This window comes from Cucurbita maxima, unplaced genomic scaffold (assembly GCF_002738345.1).
Source record: "Cucurbita maxima cultivar Rimu unplaced genomic scaffold, Cmax_1.0 Cma_Scf00001, whole genome shotgun sequence".
In the NCBI taxonomy this organism is placed as follows: Eukaryota; Viridiplantae; Streptophyta; class Magnoliopsida; order Cucurbitales; family Cucurbitaceae; genus Cucurbita; species Cucurbita maxima.
Window position 1 is genome coordinate 8914997 of NW_019272017.1, and position 20775 is coordinate 8935771.

At 37.6% G+C, this 20775-nt stretch overlaps 4 protein-coding genes across 6 annotated transcripts; 1 reads left to right on the forward strand and 3 right to left on the reverse strand.

Annotated features, from left to right (window-relative positions):
* Positions 1-460: 460 nt before the first annotated feature.
* On the forward strand, positions 461-3425 carry LOC111482645. The gene is made up of 2 exons (XM_023128539.1): positions 461-1105; positions 1855-3425. The coding sequence occupies exons 1-2, from the start codon at positions 1025-1027 to the stop codon at positions 2950-2952; spliced, it is 1179 nt and encodes a 392-aa protein (XP_022984307.1). The 5' UTR covers positions 461-1024; the 3' UTR covers positions 2953-3425.
* Positions 3426-4392: 967 nt separating this feature from the next.
* LOC111482652 (probable E3 ubiquitin-protein ligase XERICO) lies at positions 4393-5956 on the reverse strand. Its single transcript, XM_023128549.1, has one exon. The coding sequence runs from the start codon at positions 5590-5592 to the stop codon at positions 5047-5049; it is 546 nt and encodes a 181-aa protein (XP_022984317.1). The 5' UTR covers positions 5593-5956; the 3' UTR covers positions 4393-5046.
* Positions 5957-7168: 1212 nt separating this feature from the next.
* Positions 7169-12415, reverse strand: LOC111486671. 3 transcript variants are annotated; one of them, XM_023133886.1, is made up of 16 exons: positions 12193-12415; positions 11981-12091; positions 10918-11004; positions 10681-10792; positions 10398-10547; positions 9379-9483; positions 9118-9201; positions 8922-9037; positions 8740-8841; positions 8543-8656; positions 8377-8433; positions 8217-8283; positions 8076-8129; positions 7910-7984; positions 7806-7841; positions 7169-7655 (listed from the first exon to the last, which is right to left on the reverse strand). In XM_023133886.1, the coding sequence occupies exons 3-16, from the start codon at positions 10935-10937 to the stop codon at positions 7542-7544; spliced, it is 1206 nt and encodes a 401-aa protein (XP_022989654.1). In that variant the 5' UTR covers positions 10938-11004; positions 11981-12091; positions 12193-12415; the 3' UTR covers positions 7169-7541. The 3 variants fall into 3 exon arrangements, with proteins under 3 accessions (XP_022989654.1, XP_022989664.1, XP_022989670.1); XM_023133896.1 differs by lacking the exons at positions 11981-12091; positions 12193-12415 and adding an exon at positions 11697-11839; XM_023133902.1 differs by lacking the exons at positions 11981-12091; positions 12193-12415 and adding an exon at positions 11521-11616.
* Positions 12416-14028: 1613 nt separating this feature from the next.
* Positions 14029-17724, reverse strand: LOC111485623 (chloroplast sensor kinase, chloroplastic). The gene is made up of 9 exons (XM_023132592.1): positions 17184-17724; positions 16852-17013; positions 16467-16769; positions 16246-16311; positions 16090-16158; positions 15915-16007; positions 15432-15649; positions 14689-14962; positions 14029-14599 (listed from the first exon to the last, which is right to left on the reverse strand). The coding sequence occupies exons 1-9, from the start codon at positions 17613-17615 to the stop codon at positions 14339-14341; spliced, it is 1878 nt and encodes a 625-aa protein (XP_022988360.1). The 5' UTR covers positions 17616-17724; the 3' UTR covers positions 14029-14338.
* Between the last annotated feature and the right edge of the window lie 3051 nt (positions 17725-20775).

The window sequence follows — 20775 nt, forward strand, 5'->3', positions numbered from 1 at the left end:
TTTAAAAAAAAAAAAAAAAAAAAAAAAAAGATCGATAAATAGTTTAAATTATTTTCTAGACATTTAATTAAAAAAATAAAAATAATGCGTAAAGAGATTTGGGCCGAAGAGAAAAGCCCATGAAGAGGGCGGAGGAAGCAATTAAAAACTTTGGGTATCAAAACGAAATTCCAAAATAGATCAGAAATAAAAAAAAAAAAAAAAAAATAATAATAATAATAAAAAAAAGGAGGACACGGTCACGACTCAGCTGGATTGAGGTCGGCTTGAGCGAGTCAAACTGGAGCGCGTGGGCCCACATCCCAAACAATCAGTATTAATATATATATATACCCACGTTATCTAACTGGAATTAGAGGGGGGAAAAAATACACCCAAAACCCATAAAACAAAAACACGCAGAATTTGGGAACTTTGGAATAATTTTTTTTTTTTTTTTTTTTTTTTTTTAAAGATTCATAAACGACGACAAAGAGAAACGGCTCTCTCTGCCTTTTGCTCTGTGTTGTTGTTGTTTTTTTTTTTTTTTTGTTGCTTTTGATTGATTCATCTCTATTGTAATTTCATCGTCTGGCACCAATCATTGTCGGAGACAGATAGATAGGCCACACACCACAGCCCTTCTTCTCGCCCTCCAATTCCTAGCCCTCGATTTTGGCCCGTTTCTTGTTTTCAATTCGATTCAATCTTTTAATCTCTTCTTTTCTCTCTTCCCCAATTATTCTCTCTTTTTTTCCGCTCATTCTTATTACGGATCTCTCTCTCTGCGTACTTACTGAGAGAGAGAGAGAGAGAGAGGGCTAAGCAAACGCCTAAATACTTTCCGACTGAATCTGCTGATTTTCGCCGCCTTTCTCTGATTCTTCTTTAACTGAACCGCTGCCGCCGCTTCACCATTTCTGCTCAATCGATCTGTGTCGCGGAGTTCACTGCTTCTTCAATCGACGCTTCACCGGGGATATCTTAGCTTGGTATCCCAGGACCTAGTTTTTGTTTTTTGTGTTTCTTTGAAAGAAAGAGAGAAATGTGGTGGATTATGGGTGAAGGTGGAGGCCATTACTGCTCCAAGAAATCTGATGATATCTGTGGCGAAGTTTGTGATCAGGTACTTACTATTTTTGCCCTTTGATCTGTTTCTTTTTCTTTTTCTTTTCGGCTTGATTCAGTTTTCATCGTTGAGGAATTTTGTTTATGATTTGTGTCTTGTTTTTTGTTCGCTGTTCGAGTTTTTTTTTTTTTTCTTCTGATGATGATGGAGGAATCTATGCTTTTTAGAAATCTTTTGTTTCTTCGGTGCTTGATCGAGTCTTTCGATGTTAGGGCTTTGTTTTCTCGTTATTTGATGGTCTTAGGGGAAAATTTTCGTGTAAAAAACGAGCGCCATAGCGCTGCAATTTTGTTTCTTCGCTGTTGTGTTGGGTGTTCTATTTAGCCTGGAGATCTGAGTGTGGGGACTCTGAATATCATATCGAACGGCGCATTCCACTTAACAGAAACTTCAAGAATAAAATCTGCCCTAGCCGAAATGAATTTGTTGGTGTAATTTTTGAAAATTTTTCGTTATCAAGATTGCTTTGAATATCAAACGTGGAATGCCGCCGCTCCTTTGGGGGATACATTTGAGATCGTTTCTCATCTCAAATCTGATTTTCAGAAATGTTCTCTTTCTGCATGAAGAACGCGACTTCATTTTTTATGTACCTTGAGAATCTAATTGGAAATTATTTGTATTGGAGATTTTGAGGTTGTCTTGATCATGATCCAAGCTCCGTGGACTTCTGTTTTTCTTTTTCTCTTTCATTATCTGTTCGTGTTCAATATATCGACCAGGCTTCTTTTGTGTATGCTATGCAGGAAGCTAATCGAGTTCTGGGCATGTCTAGACTTCGCTGCATTTTTCGTGGATATGATGTGAAATCCTTTCTTATTCTTTTTGCGTTGGTGCCGACGTGCATCTTGATCATTTACCTCCATGGACAGAAGATCTCATACTTCTTACGGCCATTATGGGAATCCCCACCAAAAGAATTCAATATGATCACTCACTACTATGATGAGAATGTACCTATGGAGAATCTCTGCAAACTCCATGGTTGGAAAGTCCGTGAGTTTCCACGACGTGTTTACGATGCTGTGCTGTTCAGTAATGAGATTGAGATGCTTACCTTGCGATGGAAAGAACTCTACCCTTACATTACACAGTTTGTTCTCCTTGAGGCAAATTCAACATTTACTGGGAAGCCAAAATCATTATACTTTGCTCGTAATCGAGATAAGTTCAAATTTGTGGAGCCGAGATTGACTTATGGAACTGTCGGAGGGAGATTTAAGAAAGGTGAAAATCCGTTTGTCGAGGAGGCATTTCAGCGAGTGGCACTTGATCAGCTTCTCAAAATTGCTGGTATCTCTGATGATGACTTGTTGATAATGTCTGATGTCGACGAGATTCCAAGTGGGCACACCATTGATCTCTTAAGATGGTGTGATGACATACCAGAAGTTCTTCATCTACAGCTTAGGAACTATTTGTACTCATTCGAGTTCCATGTTGACGACAATAGCTGGAGGGCTGCAGTCCATAGATACAAATCTGGTAAGACAAGGTACGCTCATTATCGACAATCAGATGACCTGTTGGCAGATTCTGGGTGGCACTGTAGCTTCTGCTTCCGTCGTATAAGCGACTTCATCTTTAAGATGAAAGCATACAGCCATAACGATAGAGTTAGGTTCTCTAGTTATCTGAATCCCAAAAGGATTCAGAAGATTATCTGCAAGGGTGCTGACCTATTTGACATGCTTCCTGAGGAATACACTTTCAAAGAAATTATTGGAAAAATGGGACCGGTTCCTCATTCCTTCTCAGCAGTTCACTTGCCATCATATCTTCTGGAAAATGCAGAACATTACAAATTCCTTTTGCCTGGGAATTGCGTACGAGAGAGTGGCTAATCTCTAGCTTTGATATCTACCTCCCTCTGAAGGTTAGTAGCTTGTCTGACACCCCGTGGACCTTCCATCCCGACAGTCGTTGACCGGTACATGGCCAACCTTGGCGACCTTTGCCTCCAGATAAGCTAATGTTAATTCTTTTGGAAGTTGAAACTGCTTGGACAGTTGATCTAATTCCATGGGTGGAAGTTATGTGTAGATATCTGTTTTCTTTGAGTGGTTTGGTTCAAGGAGTTTATCTATTCATTGAGTGGGTGAACTTGCTGTCACGAAAGCAGCAAATTAGACAACCCCCGTGCATTGCCATTGTATTTGAGGCTCTTGTGCTTTCTTTCTTCCCCTTACTAGGAAATTTTGTATACACGACTACTATTTATATCATGTATTCATATCTACCAGGTTTCTAGTTCTCGTTCTGATAAATTGCATATTGTTACGACTTGGAGCCTGTTGGAAATGACTTTTCATGTGCCTAAAAGAGTGTTCCTATGTTCCTGTTATATTTAGCAGCTACTGAAATCAGATTGGCATTTATTAGGCAGCCTGGTGGTAGGTTTCCATCAATGTAGAAAGATTATGTTATCTTTTATGATGTCGACACTTTCTGTCATAGTTGTAAACCAAGTGACCAAATTTACTCTTCGACCTAGCAGGGACATGAGGTTGAGACAAATCTGGCCAGATATTTTTGGTATGTCGGAGACCTCGCAAGGTTTGTTTCTGTGGTATATGAGGGCTGTACATACGAGAGAAGTGTCTTGTTCTTCAACTTGATTTTCCAATGAAAGAAGGCTTTTAACTTTATTCTGGCTTTCCAGTGTCCTGGATATTCCTCAACTGAATAACTTTTACCCTTGCTTTTTATGGGCTGTCTCTTTCGTGTTCCAGCTAAAATAAAAAAAAAAACCTTAGTGACCCTTCTCCCAAAAGAAGGTATTGGATTCAAATCTGGATATCTCCTTTCTCTGGCAGGTTACATTCCTGGCTCCATTCTCGTGAACCGAAAACGCCAGAAAACCAGAGACCTCATGTAATGTTCAGCCACATGAGACAGGCGGAGGAGCTCATTAGGCTGAGGACAACCAGATGGCTATTGATCTCGTTCTGTCTTCTGGTTCTGTAATAAACTGTTAGCTAGCTGAAAGAAACTGTTAGCTCCTGGTTCTGTATCATTATCATATCCAATGGTAAAGTTATTTTTGACTCAGAATTCTCCGTTTGTGGGTTTCATATATAACTGTTCTTATTTCTTTCTAATTTGCCAAAGGTTTCAGGTTTCAGGTCTGTCTGAATCTCTCTCTCCCTCCTAATTTCGATCCCATTGGGTCAGACTCATATCAAGATCTTCATTTAACTTACTGCCTGAAATGAGTGGCCAAGAATTTTTGGGTCCCAGAAAGATTGGATCTTTGGCATAAGGTTAAGAAATGAAGCATATAACCGGTGGAAGAATTAAATTGCCTCCATATTTGGTATATCAAATAAATACAAGAAAAGAGTTACATCTGGTTCATTGCAGATCATTCTTCAAGCTTCAATCTAACGAGTACAGACAAGTTTCAAATCTTTGTGATAGAAAGAGAAAAGTAACAAACATTTGATACAAACGATGGTCGTGTCCCAACGCCCATAGCTGAATTTCTGGTCATCATTTTGCACACCACACACACCATTTCTTGTGTTGAATGACTTCTGAACTAGATTTCTCACTGAAGAACAGAGTCCCACACATTGGAATTGCCAGTTTTGTGACTGCCCAGCTGCTCCAAGCCATTTAAAGCTCCCTGCTTTAACTGTTCTTAGCTCTGTGTTCTTAGCTTTTGCTGATGAATCCTTTTGAATTCTAAATTGATCTTCTGGGTGCTTTGAGTTAGAGCAGGAGCTTAATAGAACAGTGCAGGATTTATCTGAAGAACACTTCTCCTATGCCTAATCTTCCATTATACAATACACATATATATATATAAAGGGAAAGTGATGATATGGAGAGCGATAAGAGAAGAAATGTGAAGAACAAGAAGGAAAAAAAAAAAAAACCCTAAAACAAAAGTATGCTTCAAAAAGCTGCAATTTAGCAGTGGATGATGAAGAACACTACTCAATGGAACGACAAAGAGGGCAAGTAATGTGCTTATTATCAAACCACTTAGAAAGACAAGCTTTATGAAAAAAGTGCTTGCAAGACAACTCACTAACTTCCTCATCAGCTTCAAACCCACAAAGACAAACACAGCACTCTGCCATGATACACCTCGAAGCAGAGCCCTTCTCTGTTCCGCCATTATTGAAGCTTTGACCCAAAGATTTGAACTGGGTAATTGAGATTCTTCTTTCTCTTCCATTTTCCCAGTCGAATTCTTCCTCAGAACTCGAAGGATTCCCACTCGCACTCATCATTTGTATCACAGATCTCACCAAGTTCTTCAAAAACGCCATCGACATTACAGTGTTCATCACAAGAACAGGTAACAGCAACACTCCTTCAGCTGAAGGGGGGAAATTCGAGAGACCCATCTTCAAAAATCCACAAAATTTGAAGCTTTTTTCTTTCCTCCCAAAATGAAGTCTAATCCGTTTCAGGGTTTTGCCTTGAGTTGCAGAAGAAAACGAAGAGAAAAAGAAGAAATAGGTTTTGGGCATAGGAAGCACAAAATGTATCTATCCAAATGGTTGGGATAGGAGAGAATATGCCATTTATACATTGACTGAAGTCTCTTAACCACCAATATTTAACCATGGTCTGTTTACTAACCATGGGGTTGAGGTAGCAGAAGAAGAAATCACAGGCGATACGTGTGTTGCTTTGATTGACTGTCGTAGTAAATAAAAGGAGAAAAAACAACACCTTTTCATTGGGAAAAATGAAGGGAACATCTGTACTGCCACGTGTCAGAAGGAAATTGCAATGACCAATTTGGAGGTGACATGTGGCGAAGGAAGATGGTGACGTTTTCAGATTTAGTGGAACTTTCCTGATTTCAGTAGCTGCATCAATCTAGAGTTTGCTGACTGACTCATTTCAGCTTTAACAACTTCAGCTAAGCTTTTGTTTATCTTAATTATTGATTGATTTTTTTCTTTTTTTAATTTTTTTTTTGTTATGATTTGTGAACGATGACGGGTGAAGAAATGGAATACATACGTTGTTGAATGAACGATGTGTTCTATGTATAACCATACAATTAGTTGAAAATATTTTGTCCAATTTTCTAAATAACATCTCTAACTTTATAAGATTTCATCTTTTAACCCATGCTATTAATCTAAAACTTAGATCAAATGTAATTTGTTTATTTATTTATTAATTATTATTATTATTATTATTATTTGCTCTATCCACTAATCCTAATTAAACTGCAAGAATCTCCAAAAACTTGCTCATGTCAGCAAGAAATTTTTTCTAATTTAACTTTAGTGTCGTTTTTCTTTAGTCTTGTTAACTTCAGTATAGCTTTAGTGTTGGTATTGTGCCCCACCCTATATGGCAGAGGTTGGATTATGCATCCGCTGTCTAGAACGTATGTCATAAGCTATGATGGTCTAGCTATCTCGAGACATGGGACGGTATCACGATGCATGAGTCGTATTGTTGGGAACCGAGATGAGGATGAGATGTGACATGTCGTAGATGATTGAACATGCACACGTAGGTAGCGTGTGTGGCCGAACAAATTTGGATTCCGCACAAGTGATATTTGGCTGACGAAGATAAACCTCACCTAAGGTCCGACAAAGTCACAAAGCGAAGCAAAAAATGAGTATGCGGCGTGTCAAGATCACGACGCCGCATGATTGGAAAAGTGCGATCGTGATAGTTGAAGTCTATTAAAAGGTAAAAATTATAAAAAGAATTTAACTAACTTAGAAAAATTTATTCCTTTTCCTTTACTTTAATAAATGAACTGTTTTTCATCATTGAATTTGCCAAATAATAAAGTGTGTGTAGGACATGTTACAAGTACTTGATATACTCTTGATTGGCAATAGACAAAAAAGAGAAACAGCTGAGGGATACTTGTAGCATACTACTCTTGAATATGAATAAATGCCATTACAGGAAAGCTTCTTCTTTCAGGTTATGGATCTTCCATCCTCGTGTGACAATAGCTTGCATACGTATCAATTTTCACCCATGTTCACTCATTTGTCCAGCAATTCAAAATTAGACGATTCTAAATCATAATTCAAAAGAGAACAAAAGGATCACACATGTGAATAGAATAGCAAAAGAGCTCTTAACATGTTCGAGAGAATTGTGCATCTAAAATTCTTCATAAAAGTAAACTCATAAAAATAAAATAAAGCTTGTTGAGAAAAATTAAAGATACGAAAATAAAGTATAAGTTCTATGCATGGGCCAAAGTGAGCATAACTCAAACAAGAGTTGGCTGCACTATTTTCTTGGAGGTTCAAATCTTCCTCGTATTCCACCTGCTACCCCTATTGTAATAAAAAAAAAAATCTACCTATGGAAAATTCTAAACTTAATTATTATTAATATTATTTAACGAATTTATACAACTCAGTGAGAAATGGTAAGGGATTACGGGTACTAATGATGGATGTACGTAGAGAGTCTGATGGGTCCCCTAATGTTTGGCTGAATTTGAAGGATCAATCCCCAATGACTTGAAGTACGCTTTCTCCGCATTCGCTAACCGACTTTGAAACATCGTCCACTCCTTCCGACATCTTTCTCTCACCTGATAACCAATACAAAATCCACATCACTTTTCACATTCATTTTCATTTGGTTGGGTGATGTGAGTTCTACAACATCTAAATAATCTCCTCTCAAACAATTTTCAAACTGTGAAAGAACGATGGGAAAAAGAGACAGAGAGAAAGAGTACCCCTTGCCATGGCGCTTTCCCATTTTGAGTTTCTCCCTGCAGAGAAAAATCAAATTAGAACAAGAACCTGGATTAGTATTTGAAGAAAAAGATTTTCGGTTTACCTGGCTCCCGAGCGAGGGAAGGCTTTGATGAACAATCCACTGAGCGTCTACAACTCCAATCTTCTCATGTGCAGGCTGATTGGAAGAGTTTGTGTTAGAAAAAGACCAGGGCATGGTAATGATGATGTCAAAATATAGGAAAGGGTTCATGAAAGGTACCACTGACCTCCACACATTTTCTAATGGAAAAATCAAGACCCCACCCATGGATTAAATCGTTCTGCAAATCCATTTATAACAGGAATTAGAAAAACCATTTGAAATGGTGAAGCTAAATTTCAACAGGAATGAAGAACTCAATTCTTACTTGAATCATATACCAGACACAGCGCCAAGCATCTCGTGAGAACACTGGAGCCATGATCTCTACAAAACTGTATAAGGAAACAAGGACAGTATTATTACTCTATGAGCTGAAAACAAACAGATGGGGCAGAATTCACATTTCTTCTTTTTTGGGATCTTACGCGGCACAGGGAGGCAAATTCGGCTCCGTGCACCATCCTGCCCTTTCCGAAGTATCTCTGCACAAAATTAGCCAAAACAAATAATGTTAGACTTCCAGGTTTAATTGAATGATTTTCACGATGCAGATACTTAAGGAAGTGAACATAGTTGTTCCATGAGTCCTACTTGTGAACTTCAAGATCATCCCTTTTCTTTGTCATCTGCCATGTCAACCCTCTGGTAGGTTCCAAACCAGGTTGTGAAATTTCCAAGCCATGCTTCTTCACCAACTTTATATATCTGTATTGAAAGTGGATAACCAAAGAATGTTGAACATTTGAATATAGCAATGTGTCATTTAAGCTATTCTGTAAATAACTCACTCTTCCGCATCAAAGTTCTCAACTCCCAGGTCTTCATCCCACATAAAGATGTAGTCATAAGGTGCAACGATGTCAGGGTGCAAGAATCGTTTGGCATACCACCTGAATAGGATGTTAGAAAATTTTCATTTAATATGGCCACAAAATTTTCTCGGCATTCGCTGTAATAGAACAATACGTACCATTTACTCTGCTTTCGAGCACTCACGTGAATTGCTCGTTTCGACCATTCAAAGTCATCCCATTCAGTTGTTCGGCCATCGTAGTGAAACAGAAGAATTGTGAAGTTCTCTGAAAACTGTGAGGAACCACATTTAGACTCGTATGAGCACAAAGAGAGGGGTGGTAGTAGACATAGAGTTGGAGGAAGAGAGGGACCTTTTTTACTGCTTTATCAATGTTGTCTCTCTGGTTATAACCGACAGTGAAGGTCACAAGGTAATTTGGTTTCCTAGTTAAGTCCTGCAAATATTTATCTGATTAAGCACAACAAGCTAGAACAAGCCTGTATGTCAAGTAAATATGATACTTCAAGATGTCAAATAATGAAAGTGTTTCTAAAACATAATACTCAATGTAAAGTCATATATTTGACATGACAACGTTTTCAAAACTGCGTTGTGCAAAATCAAAACACACCTCACTGGGATTACCCCACAATCTACGTAGATAGAAGTCTGACTCGGCTGCAACAATTCCTGGGGCTAGTCTTTCGGCTCCTCTAGGATTTGATGGAACCCAAATCTGCATCACATCATATTTAGAGAAAGGTAAGGTGTATGAATCTGAGGTAAATGAACTACATAAAGCAAAATAATCAAGCACCTGCTTTGCAAGTTACCGAAGACCAAATACATGCAATAGCCATATAGTGATGCAATTTTCTTTTTTTTTAAAAGAAGCTTGTAACGATCAAGAAATTGAAGTAACATATTCATAGAATGTCAATATTCTCATGCTCCCAACCATGAAAAAGAATTTTAAACAAAGGAGTCCAAACTCCAAAGCTGTGATATTCCCATACGGTCACGAATGAAATGTCTCTTTATGTGGAAGGAAGGGGAAGATTTCGAAAGGCAAGACTGGCCATAGCTATTTAGTTCACAAGTATCCCTGCTTAACTTTAGTCATCAGTCCCCTACCATGTTTCACTAGAACCTTGAAAAATTAAGCCAATAAACTATTGTCCAGAGAAAGGGAAAAGACGTGCAGAATTCCAATTTTTAACATGATGAGATAGATGAAGGCAAGGCAGACAATGAGAAAAGGGCTTTACTACTGATATGTTAGGCCCCAAGGGGAAGGGAGTATTTTTATGGCCTAGCTTCTTTAAAGGAAATTGTCAATCTTCATCCTAATCACTAGCTAATTCACCCTCTAGAGCATTTACCATTTTCATGTTGTAGGCTTGCAGCCAGCCTGTGAAATCCGTACGGACAAATATTGCAACTTAAAACAGGTAACAAAGTTGATAAAATTCATTGGAATGATCAAACCAGTAATGAGATTACTTTTCATGACATTTATGGATCTAACGCCAAACATATAATAAAGAAAAATTAAAATTTAGAAAGCCATCAGAAGCAAATAAACGCGTGCGTGCACATACATATATAATTCATCAAAACTTGTTAGTACGTATTGAGGAAATAGAATACCTCTGAGGTACCATTCAAATTTTGAGAATTTTTTAAGTCTCTACTACCACTCGATGGAAATCTTTTAGGTGCTTGGGTAGAAGAGGCTGATTTTAGGTCAGCATTGTACATACGGTCAATTTTCGGGATAAGTCCAGAGGGCACACCTAGCTGCCAACATCATAAAAAAAAAAAAAAAGGACAAATAGGTTTCAGTTTATACCGAAGAATTGATATCAAACAGTAACCATGTTAATGCAAAGGGAAAAAAAATTTGACTGAGCATTAAGACTTCAACATCAACCTTTGTTAGTGATAATGTTGGGAAAGATATTCCTATAAAAAAGCCCAAAAACACTCCCACAAAAGTTACTATAATAAGCCTCATGCTGTCGTTTGGCTTTCTATTCACAGAACTGCATCAAAGTAAATGCATATTTCCAGAAAACAAGTCAGTACACAAGAAATATGAAATAACACAAAAATAAATTATTAATTGTTGGATTTTCCCAATTAAATTATGACATTTGAAATAATAAACCTGCGATAAAGGATTCCCATGCTATCTACAATCCTCCAAGTTGTAAAGATAGGATCTTATTCTCAGATGTACGAAGTGAGAATGGGTCTGCATGATAGACAAAAATACACTTACTGTTGGGTACAAGATACAAATAAGACATTCCATGAAAGAGGACGGGAAATTCCAACCACATGAACAGAGATGTGTCCAAATATGCTTCAATAGAAATCCAAAATTGAACATCATACAGAAATGAAAGACAAACTTATGGCTGTAATGGAAAGTCATAAGTCATATGGAAGTAAACGAAGTACGTTTAAGATCAGAAGAATTATGGCTGCAGTGCTCAAACTCACACATCAAAAGCTGAAATTGGAATGTATATCAGCTTCTGCTATAAAATTTCAAACGTACTTTATAAAGCGAGGATCTTCCCCTCCATTAAACGATTTCATTCTTTTTTTCCTACTCTTTGATGTTCAACGCATGCAACTAGACCTTAAACAAAAAAATGTACGCAACCATGTGCTTCTTCCTTGTCTAACATATACTAGAGACTCTATTAAGCAAGTAGACATGTGCTCCCTTTGAGTAAAACAATGGAAGAGAAGAATCAAGCACCCAAAATCCGGCTTTTCTGATTCAATCAATGGGAGAGAAGAAGCAAGCACCCAGAAACCGGCTTTTCTGATTTACACAACTATGCTCAATCCACACAACTTACAGAAAAAGAATGACATTGCGGTACATTTCTCAATTAATTGGGAAAAAGAAAAGAAAGAAAGAAAGAAATTAACCTTGCGTCCAATTAAAGATTGAAGGATAAACGATTTTTCTTTTTTTTTTTTTAAAAAAAAACCCCCAAACATGTAGTTAGCTCAAAACTTCAGAACCAATTCTAGGACATTCATGAATACCAAAAGTCTCCGCGATTAAGCATAAATAAGCTCCATTCAATATTACCACATAATACGAACAGTATAGGAACTAATCTAGCAATAATTAGCTCTAGCCAACTACTCTTTCTAATTAAGCGAGTCAACGATTTAACAATAAAAACAAAAGTCGTTGAATTTCATACCTTCAAGTTGAAGTAACTTCAAGATTTTAAAATGAAGAAACAACTTGAACAGCAATCAGTTGCAGCTCATAGAACACTGATTTCTAGAAAACTTTCACCAGTCTACGTTTTCTATTTTCAAAGGGAGGCAATTAGAAAAAGGAAAGTTAAGAAGCAAAAATAACAAATAGAAAGCACAGGATTAAACTGAGACAAAAACAATAAGAACTTACCAAATAAAGAATCAAATACGACAAGATCTGTTCCGCTACCGCGAAATCACGAGGAAAACCAGTTCCTGAAATCCTTCTCCTGAGATCGTGAAAAAGAAGTTGCAGATGAACAGAATCAGCGTGAAGGAAACGGCCAAAACAATTAACAGAGAAAAATTTCAGTAGAAGAGAGACGACTCGCTTTCAAATTGGATTGTTTGTTCGCGTATTTATTTTCATGTTAAACCTTGGTGGCGTTTTCTTATTAAGGTTCTGCTGTTACAGAAGCGGGACATAAAAGGGGTTTTTGGGAATTTTGATTTTTTCTTTTTCAGTTCATTTAATCATATATTTAATGATTTAGGTCTTTTTTTAAAAAAATTTTACGTTTTAGAGGGGTACTATTGTCATCTGCCTAATAAATAAAAATAAAACAGTTTTATTTTGAAGCATAAAATGAAAAAAGAAAAAGGAGCGCCGACTTTAACCATGCCGTCACGATTTTCATTTCCTCGTGGCCGGTTTTTGTAAAATTTGATTGTATTTGAAAAATAAAGAAAAATGTTTATAAATATATGGACAAATGTAGAATATAGAGACCGTGGTATTGAGTTTTAAATAAATTAATTAAGGGTGATGCAAATTCATGTTATTTAAATAATTATTAAAATATTTTAATTGACACCTGTTGACAATATATTTGATTTATTGGTAACAAATATATAAGAAACTAATAATATAGTAACAAGAAAAATTAAATAAAATTAGTAATAAAATATAACAAGTTCAAATTTCTCTTCAAACATTTAATTCTTATGGTTGCGTAGCAAAACAATCCAACCAGCCTCATTGTAGGTTAGGCGCTATTCCACTCATGACCTTCCATCGTTTATTAAGGTGAGAGAATTATAACCTTAAACTTCTTAATCGATAATATATATCGAAACCCGAGCAAGAAGAATTTAAAGAACAGAGGAGGAAGTCCATGGGTTTGATTACGGCAGGTGGAGGAGATTTGAAGGAATTATATAAAGCAATAATAAATGAAATGGAAGGAAAAATGAGGAAATAGTTTAAAGAAGAATTGGTAATCGTCCACATGCCAGAAGGGAGCACGAAGTCGGGCATTGCGCACAATGAGGCCGATTCGCCGTTGCGGCAAGTGCCTATCACTCATTAGTCATTAATATAAAAGGAAACAAGAAATCAAATGAAGGGTGGGGTTGGGGTGGGGGTGGCTTCCCACTTTCACATCTTGATTTTAAAGGAAGAGGTCAATGGGTCTCATTGATTGCACAAGATGTGGACAAACCTAAATTGAATATTACGCCCAAAGACTAGAAAAATTAGAAACAAGCAATCAATCCTTGAATGAAGTTGACCTCAGATGGCATATATTACAAAAAGATCAAACTAAATATCTAATTCCAAACTAAACTAAACTAAAAAGTTGTCCAATGGAAGGTTGGAGGAGACGATATTATCACTCTTTAGGAGTATTAACTCCACCATGAATGTTTGGATAAAAATCAATACCCGGTGATAATTAATATGTACTCTTCTTGAGTCTTGAATTATGAGGATTTAAGATCAAAGAGGAATCGAAAGAGTCTACTTGTTTGGTAATGTTGACAATCGAAATCAATGTATTCGGTTTTAAAAGACGCTCTAGTTACTTCCACACGCACTCCCATTATAGAATTCACCTAACATCTACTATTTTGTTAGACTTTCGATTAAACTTTACCTGAATCACCAGAATCGAATAGTGTTCTCAATTCCATAAGAGTGTATCACTTTACAGACTATTTTGAATAACTGACATTCATTTAGACAGTGAATTCGACAAACACAAGATTCAATGAACATTATTGTTCTGAAGCTCAATATTGAAGTTCCAACTTTGAAGTTGATTCATGACTGACATGCTAAACACTTTTATGCAGACACGCATATCTACCAATAGGATGAGAATCAAGCGAGCTATAACAAGTTCTGGACGCTAAGTTATATTATACTATACTAAACACAAACTTTTTAATAGAATGCCTTACAGTACACTATACAAAAACTCACGTACCTCAATCTCATACGCGGCACGCAACTTTCTGTATATATCCTTAGTTTCAGAGATATATCTAAAATGGGCAATTTATCTATCTACTCACTATGCCCCTGAGGTGGGAATGTCGAGATTGTGCAGTGATGTACCTGGAGTGGAAGGGAGCCAGAGTTCCAAGCGAGTTCCACCAGATCCGAGAGCTGCATCCGAGCACCTGGGTGATATGACACGCACCACACACCCATAACTCTCAAGAATCTCACAAGCAACGGTCAGCCCTGCGACAAAGTTCCATGTCATGTTGTCTTCCACTCTTTCTTTGGATAAGAGATCTGCTCCAAATGCTGTGAGTGAATGCATCTGCGTCTGGAGTCAATTGCATCAAAGACATCAGGTCTTGGTAAAGATCATAATAGAGGCATGCATGATTTAAATAAAAATGGCCAATCACTAACCATATAGTGCATGTCAGGGCCATCGTCATCTATGACTATAAGCGCACCACCTGCTGGTGCTGTAGTAGATACAATTTCTACCTTTCCTCCAACACGTGTACGTAATAGTGCACCTTCAATCAAATTGCTCAAAGCCTGACGCAGGGAAGACTCCTCCACAGCAATTTGCATAGAACAAACCTGTTCACTTAGTTCTACTATACGTTGCTGTTTACTTGCTAGAGGTTTCACTGCCTCAACCAAATCATTCAGAACATCAGAAACGTTGCATGACCTTCCTGACATCATATTTGAAAATCTTGAGATCAGTAAACTTGATATTATAACTTCAAAATGACAGGAAATTGATTTCATTTGAGAAATGTTATCAACTAGTGATGAGCAGGTCCCGTGTATGAGAGCATTTATGTATCAGCACCAAATTATCAAATGTTTGTGCATCGTATTGCATACCACAGAATTTTACGTTAGGGATGAAACCAGCAGGAAATGAGCAGTGGATGAATAGAGATAAAACAAGTAGATCTCAAACAATTTTAGGAGTGAAATTAATCGACTAAAAAGCATTTTCGAAATGCTCAAGCAAACCCATTGTTGAACATATAACATAAGGGTGGGTTTTAAAAAGAAAAGTAAACAAAGAAAATGGACAATTAAACATATGCCTAAAATCTAAAACAGCAAAATTTTAAAGAACGGAGGGAATTCCTCAACACTATGACATTTGACATGGGATCTATTACCTTATTCCTTGTCGTTGAACAGGAGCAAGTACTGTAGGTGGCATGGGCATCTCTAAGTCCTCAATCATATTTTTAGAAGAAACTAACCCACCTTGCGTCCTACTGCTGGAAGCATCTGTTGGATAGTTATCTAACTGATTCTTCACTGATTCAGACAAAGGATTCGAGGACATGTACATTTTCTTTAGTGTTTCTTCATTATAGTGTACTATATTTGCCTAAACAACAACACACAAGAATATTAGTCCAGACCAGCCTTTTCACTGAGATAATCTCCTATAACTTCGGATTGAAACTATTTGTTAGTATTTATCTTTTTGATAAAGTGATTAGAACTGTAATGCAATGGGCAAACCAGACCAAATGGCATGACTAACAATAATCATAAGAGTATCATAAAAGAATATAACAACTTCAAAAACAACAAGGATGGATTAAAATGCACAGAGTAATAGCAACAAAAGCAAGAGAAAGATCAGGTACCTTAGTCAAGTAAACAGCATCCTGTAGTTGTTGAAGGGTATCTCTCATATGATTCCCTTGTACCAGTATGTCTTCTAAAATCTCATATGCAATCTGCAAAACAGTGTCATCCAAAGATAAAACATATAAACAGAGAAAGAAGTGACCTAGCATCTACAAGAAATGAAACTCTCACCTCGCTTTTCTTCATGTGAACAGATAACATCTTACTTAAAGTTTGGATGCTAGAAAGAGAATTACGAATCTGTGAGAGAATAATATGTGAGGGAAACATTACCCTGCAACTCGAGATGTGAGAAAACAGAATAAAGTAAGATGTAGCACGCCTTACTTGGTCGACCAGATTGGTCATCCTCAAGTTATTCTGCCATGATGATTGCTGGAGCAACATTGCTTTCTGCAGAAGAAAAAAGACCCTTGTTTTTTAAATCAGGTGATAAAATTGGAAGCTAAGAAGAACAACATTTAAAATCAGGATTTATTGTCAGACTGCAAGAGTAAATAAAGTTTACCATCAATGGCAGTGTACTGAATAAAAATGATCCAACCAACCTGATCCATCACATATGCCATAGCAAGAGAACGGGAGATATGGAAGGCATTTGCTTGTCGATCGGCATTTAATTTGTATGTTCTCAATGATCCATTCGTCGTACTTTGAATTCCTTGTGTATTAGTTCCAAAGCCAGCTAATAGAGCACCGGCTTCGTGTGGTGATGAGTATGGCCATGGATCACAATCGGCACTCTGCATATCCATTTCGAGGTTTGGAAGCTCGGCGACCAAGAACCCCACAACAAAAGGGTGTTTCACCATTGGAAAGACAATGGCCTTATGCTCTGGGATAACTTCAACCTACAATTTAGACAGACTTTTAAACTTCAGGATTAACCATCTGAACCAAAAGCATATCAGTCAGTTACCCTAAAACCCATACTTGTTGACTGGAAAAAGTGGCCTCTGCAGCACGTAAGCCAGTTGGAACGCTAAAATTTCCGACCAATATCACAACGTCAGTGGCATTAACCCCAGGGAAAGATACAACACGACGCAGCTCAAGACGGTCCATTACAAAGCTACCAGCAGGTCTTACATATACCTACAGGAAGAAACATTGAAATTCATTTCCTATAAGCTTACCAACACATAACAGCCCTAATTTTCCAACCGTAAGTAAATGCACAACAGGTTTAAGCAGACGAAGGAACACAATTTCTATCTTCAATTCAAACAAATTAAGCGAAATAAATGTTTAAGGAAAACACAAACCGAGAGAAGGGCTTCAGGATCAACAATCCGGCGAAACAGGTCCAACTGCTCGACGCAAAGCCTCTGAAAGTCAGGGCTCGGAAGCACCAACCCAGAAGTCTGTCTGTTCTCGATCCTATGAACAAACTCCACAGGAGAGGTGGAAGCTCTGAGAATGACAGAGGCCACAGCAGAGGCCGAGGGTACCATAGACCCATCGTCGTCGTCATCGTCGTCGTCGTCGCATACAGTATGAGTAACGTGGCGAAGGAGACTAGGGTTTGAGATGGAGGATGTGTTGAAGGAGGAGGAAGCAGAAGTGAAGGTGAGAGGTTTGAGGCGAATGAAACTATTATGGAGTTTTAGGGCATTGTAGGAGAAGAAGGGGAGAATGGGGGAGGAAGAATTGGAGTAAAAGAGAGGATTTTTGAGAGGAGGCCATGAGAGTAGCATTGGAATTTGCAGAAGACGCGACACTCAGAGAGCAACAGAGAGAACTTCGTCGGAGAGTGGATGGCAACCAACGGATTTTGCCGGGTAGATGGAGCGCAATCCCGACAGGTATTAAATCGTTTTTTTTTTTTTAATAACTTTTTAATAATTAGATTTAATTGATCATAGGAATAATATATATCATCTTAGATCTCTTTATCTTTATATTGGCAACTTTAGTCTACATGCACGAGTAAAAAAATAAGCAAACATGAGTCAGAAAACGCTGAACATATTAAAATCAAATTGCCGAAGAAACCATTTATTTGTGATAGTAAGAGAAAATACAACTGATAGTAGCTTTGACAACTTGACTGAAAGTGTCCGTGTAGTTGAGACCAGGAACTTGATTATATTCTTTAGCAACTAGACGAGCTTTGAAACACTCGATGGATCCATCAAGCAAATATTTAATTTGAAACACCCATTTAGAGCCCATGATGTTGGTATTGACAGGGCAAGGAACCAAAGTCCAAGTGTAATTTTGTTGTAAAGTTTGAATTTCTTCATTCATGGCAGCTCCCCAAGTAGGACTCTTAGTAGCATATTTGAATCCTTTTGGCTCAGTGGATACAAGAAGAGCATAAGAAATTCACATGAGCCCCAAATACCAAGATTTGTTGGATGACGAGTCTTGAAGATACCAGCTTTGGCTCATGTGATCATAAGTTGAAAGCCCAAATAAGAAGAGGAATCAACAACAGGTTCAATAGAGGGTTGATCAGAAGTAGAGGGTGGCAAAGAGGAACCTGCAAAAGAAGTATCAACTTGCACAGATTCATCCCCAAGGTCAAAACAAATATCACACGGAGATGAGCTGATCGAGGAATGTGTGGTGAAGAAATGGTAGGAGGGATGAATCAATATGGTAAAGATGCGGTTCCAAGAAATTTGAAATATGATGAGGGGAACGAGGTTGGACTTGGGAGTTAGGGGCAACAGGAAAATGAGTTTCATCAAATTGAGCGTGGCGGGTGATGTATAGCTTAGTGGTGGTGGAATCAAGACAACGAAACCCTTTATGAGAGAGACAATAACTCAATAAAATGCAAGAAATGTTGGGGGGAGACAAAGTTTGTTAGGTATATAATCACACCAGCAAGGATAAACACGACAATCAAAGGGATGAAAATTGTCATAATGCGGAGAGTAGCCTAGAGGAGTTTAAAGGGTGACTTACCTCCAAGAAGTGAAGTAGGCAACCAATTGATCATATAAGCTACAGTGCTGAAGGCGTCAACCCAGAAACAATAAGAAAGATGAGAATGAAAGAGAGGGTCAAGCTAGTCTCAGTCACATGAGGTGTTTTCTCTAAGCAATACCATTTTGAGCATGTGTATATGGACAAAATGGTTGATGGTGGATGGCAAAAGTAAATGAGTTTTGAAACAAGTGCTAGTAAATTCGACACCTCCATCATTTTGAAAAACCTTGATACGAGCAGAATGTTGATTTTCCACAAAATTTTGAAGTTGAAGAAAAATATCAAAGCAATCAGATTTAAATTTTAAAGGGTAAAATCGAGTGAATCGAGAATAATCATCAATAAAAATAATATAGTAAAGAAAATCCGAATTAGATTTGACGGGAGAAGGACTCCAAAGATTACAATAAATAAGATCATACGTTCATTGTGGGAATAAGGCAACCGATGCAAAAAGCTAACAAGTACTACATAGTGATGGAGAAGACAATAAAGACAAAGATACAATTTTTATTTAAAAAGAAATAACAAACATGACCCAGGCGAACATACCATAAATCATATGAAACACATAAAGATTTGTTTCTAAGGATAGAAATAAAGGTAGAGTTGCCGCACATATAGTCCTCAATCTCTTTTACCGGTTACCACCACCTTTCCTGTTTGACGATTCTAGATAGTAAGAAGATTATTAGTAAATTCAACGGATAGAGAAAGATCAGACATTAATTTCTAATTGAAAGAAAATTTTTAGTGAGATGAGAGATCACCAAGACATCTAATAAATAAATATTTGGAACATGAGAAAGAGTACTAATGTGGGTAATAGATAGGGATACACTGTTTTCTACTATCACAGAGTCCTTACCCATGTAATTTTTGGACTAATCCAAAATAGATGGGTTGATGGTCATATGGGATGAAACTCCAGTGTCCAAAAACCAATCAGCAGCCTCGGGTTCAGCAATAGAACACGATGTGTTGAAGGCTTCAGCAATGTGAGCATGAGTAGAATCAGGTCGAACGTACCGTTAGTTGCAGCGGTCAGCATAATGGCCCTCTGTGCGGCATATTTGGCAGCGAGGTGGTCGACGATCCTGACTCGAGTGAGTTCATCCTCGGTTGGAAGAATTGTTGTGGGAATGAGAACGAATTCGCTGGTTGCTAAAGGAAGCGTAATGAGTTTCATGGGTGCAACCATGATTAGTGGCTGTAAATGTCGTATGCGTGGAATCAGAAGACTGAAGGGAGCACCGAAACAACTCAAAACTTTCAGTTTTAGGTACTAAATATGTAAAATAGGAGAGAGGGGTGAGAGCCATTTGAGCAATAGAAAAAGTTGAAAAATAGGTGCCAAGTCTACGAAGGAACCAATATAGTTCACGGGCTTTTGAATGAGGGCTAAACGTAGTCTCCAACGCGAGCCAAACGTCACGTGCAAAGGAGAGACCAACGACGACATCAATGACTTCCTCAGTTAGAGAGGAGAGCAGGAGATAGAGAAGCTGTTGATCAGCTGCTTTCCATGCTAAATATTTGGTGCTGAGTGTTGAGAAGATTTCTAGTTCAAAGTGAGGTGGTGAAACCAGTTTCACCAACATAGCCCAACATGTCTTGACTCTCGAGGAGAGGGAGAAGTTGACTTTTCCAAAGAAGATAATTGGGGGAAGAAAGTTTGATGGTAATCAAATGGATTAGAGTGTTGAAACGAAGAATATGAGAACATGATTTGGAAGCCATAGAGAACAAAAGATTAGGATTGCTAAACCAAAAGTGTTTTATACCATGAGGGTATTTGCTAAAACCACCCCACCACCTAAATGGGAGTGAATTTTTATTTATTTATTTATAATGATTTACAGAATCAAATAAATTACAAATGATATGAAAAAAGTAATAAATCGATACAAGATATTA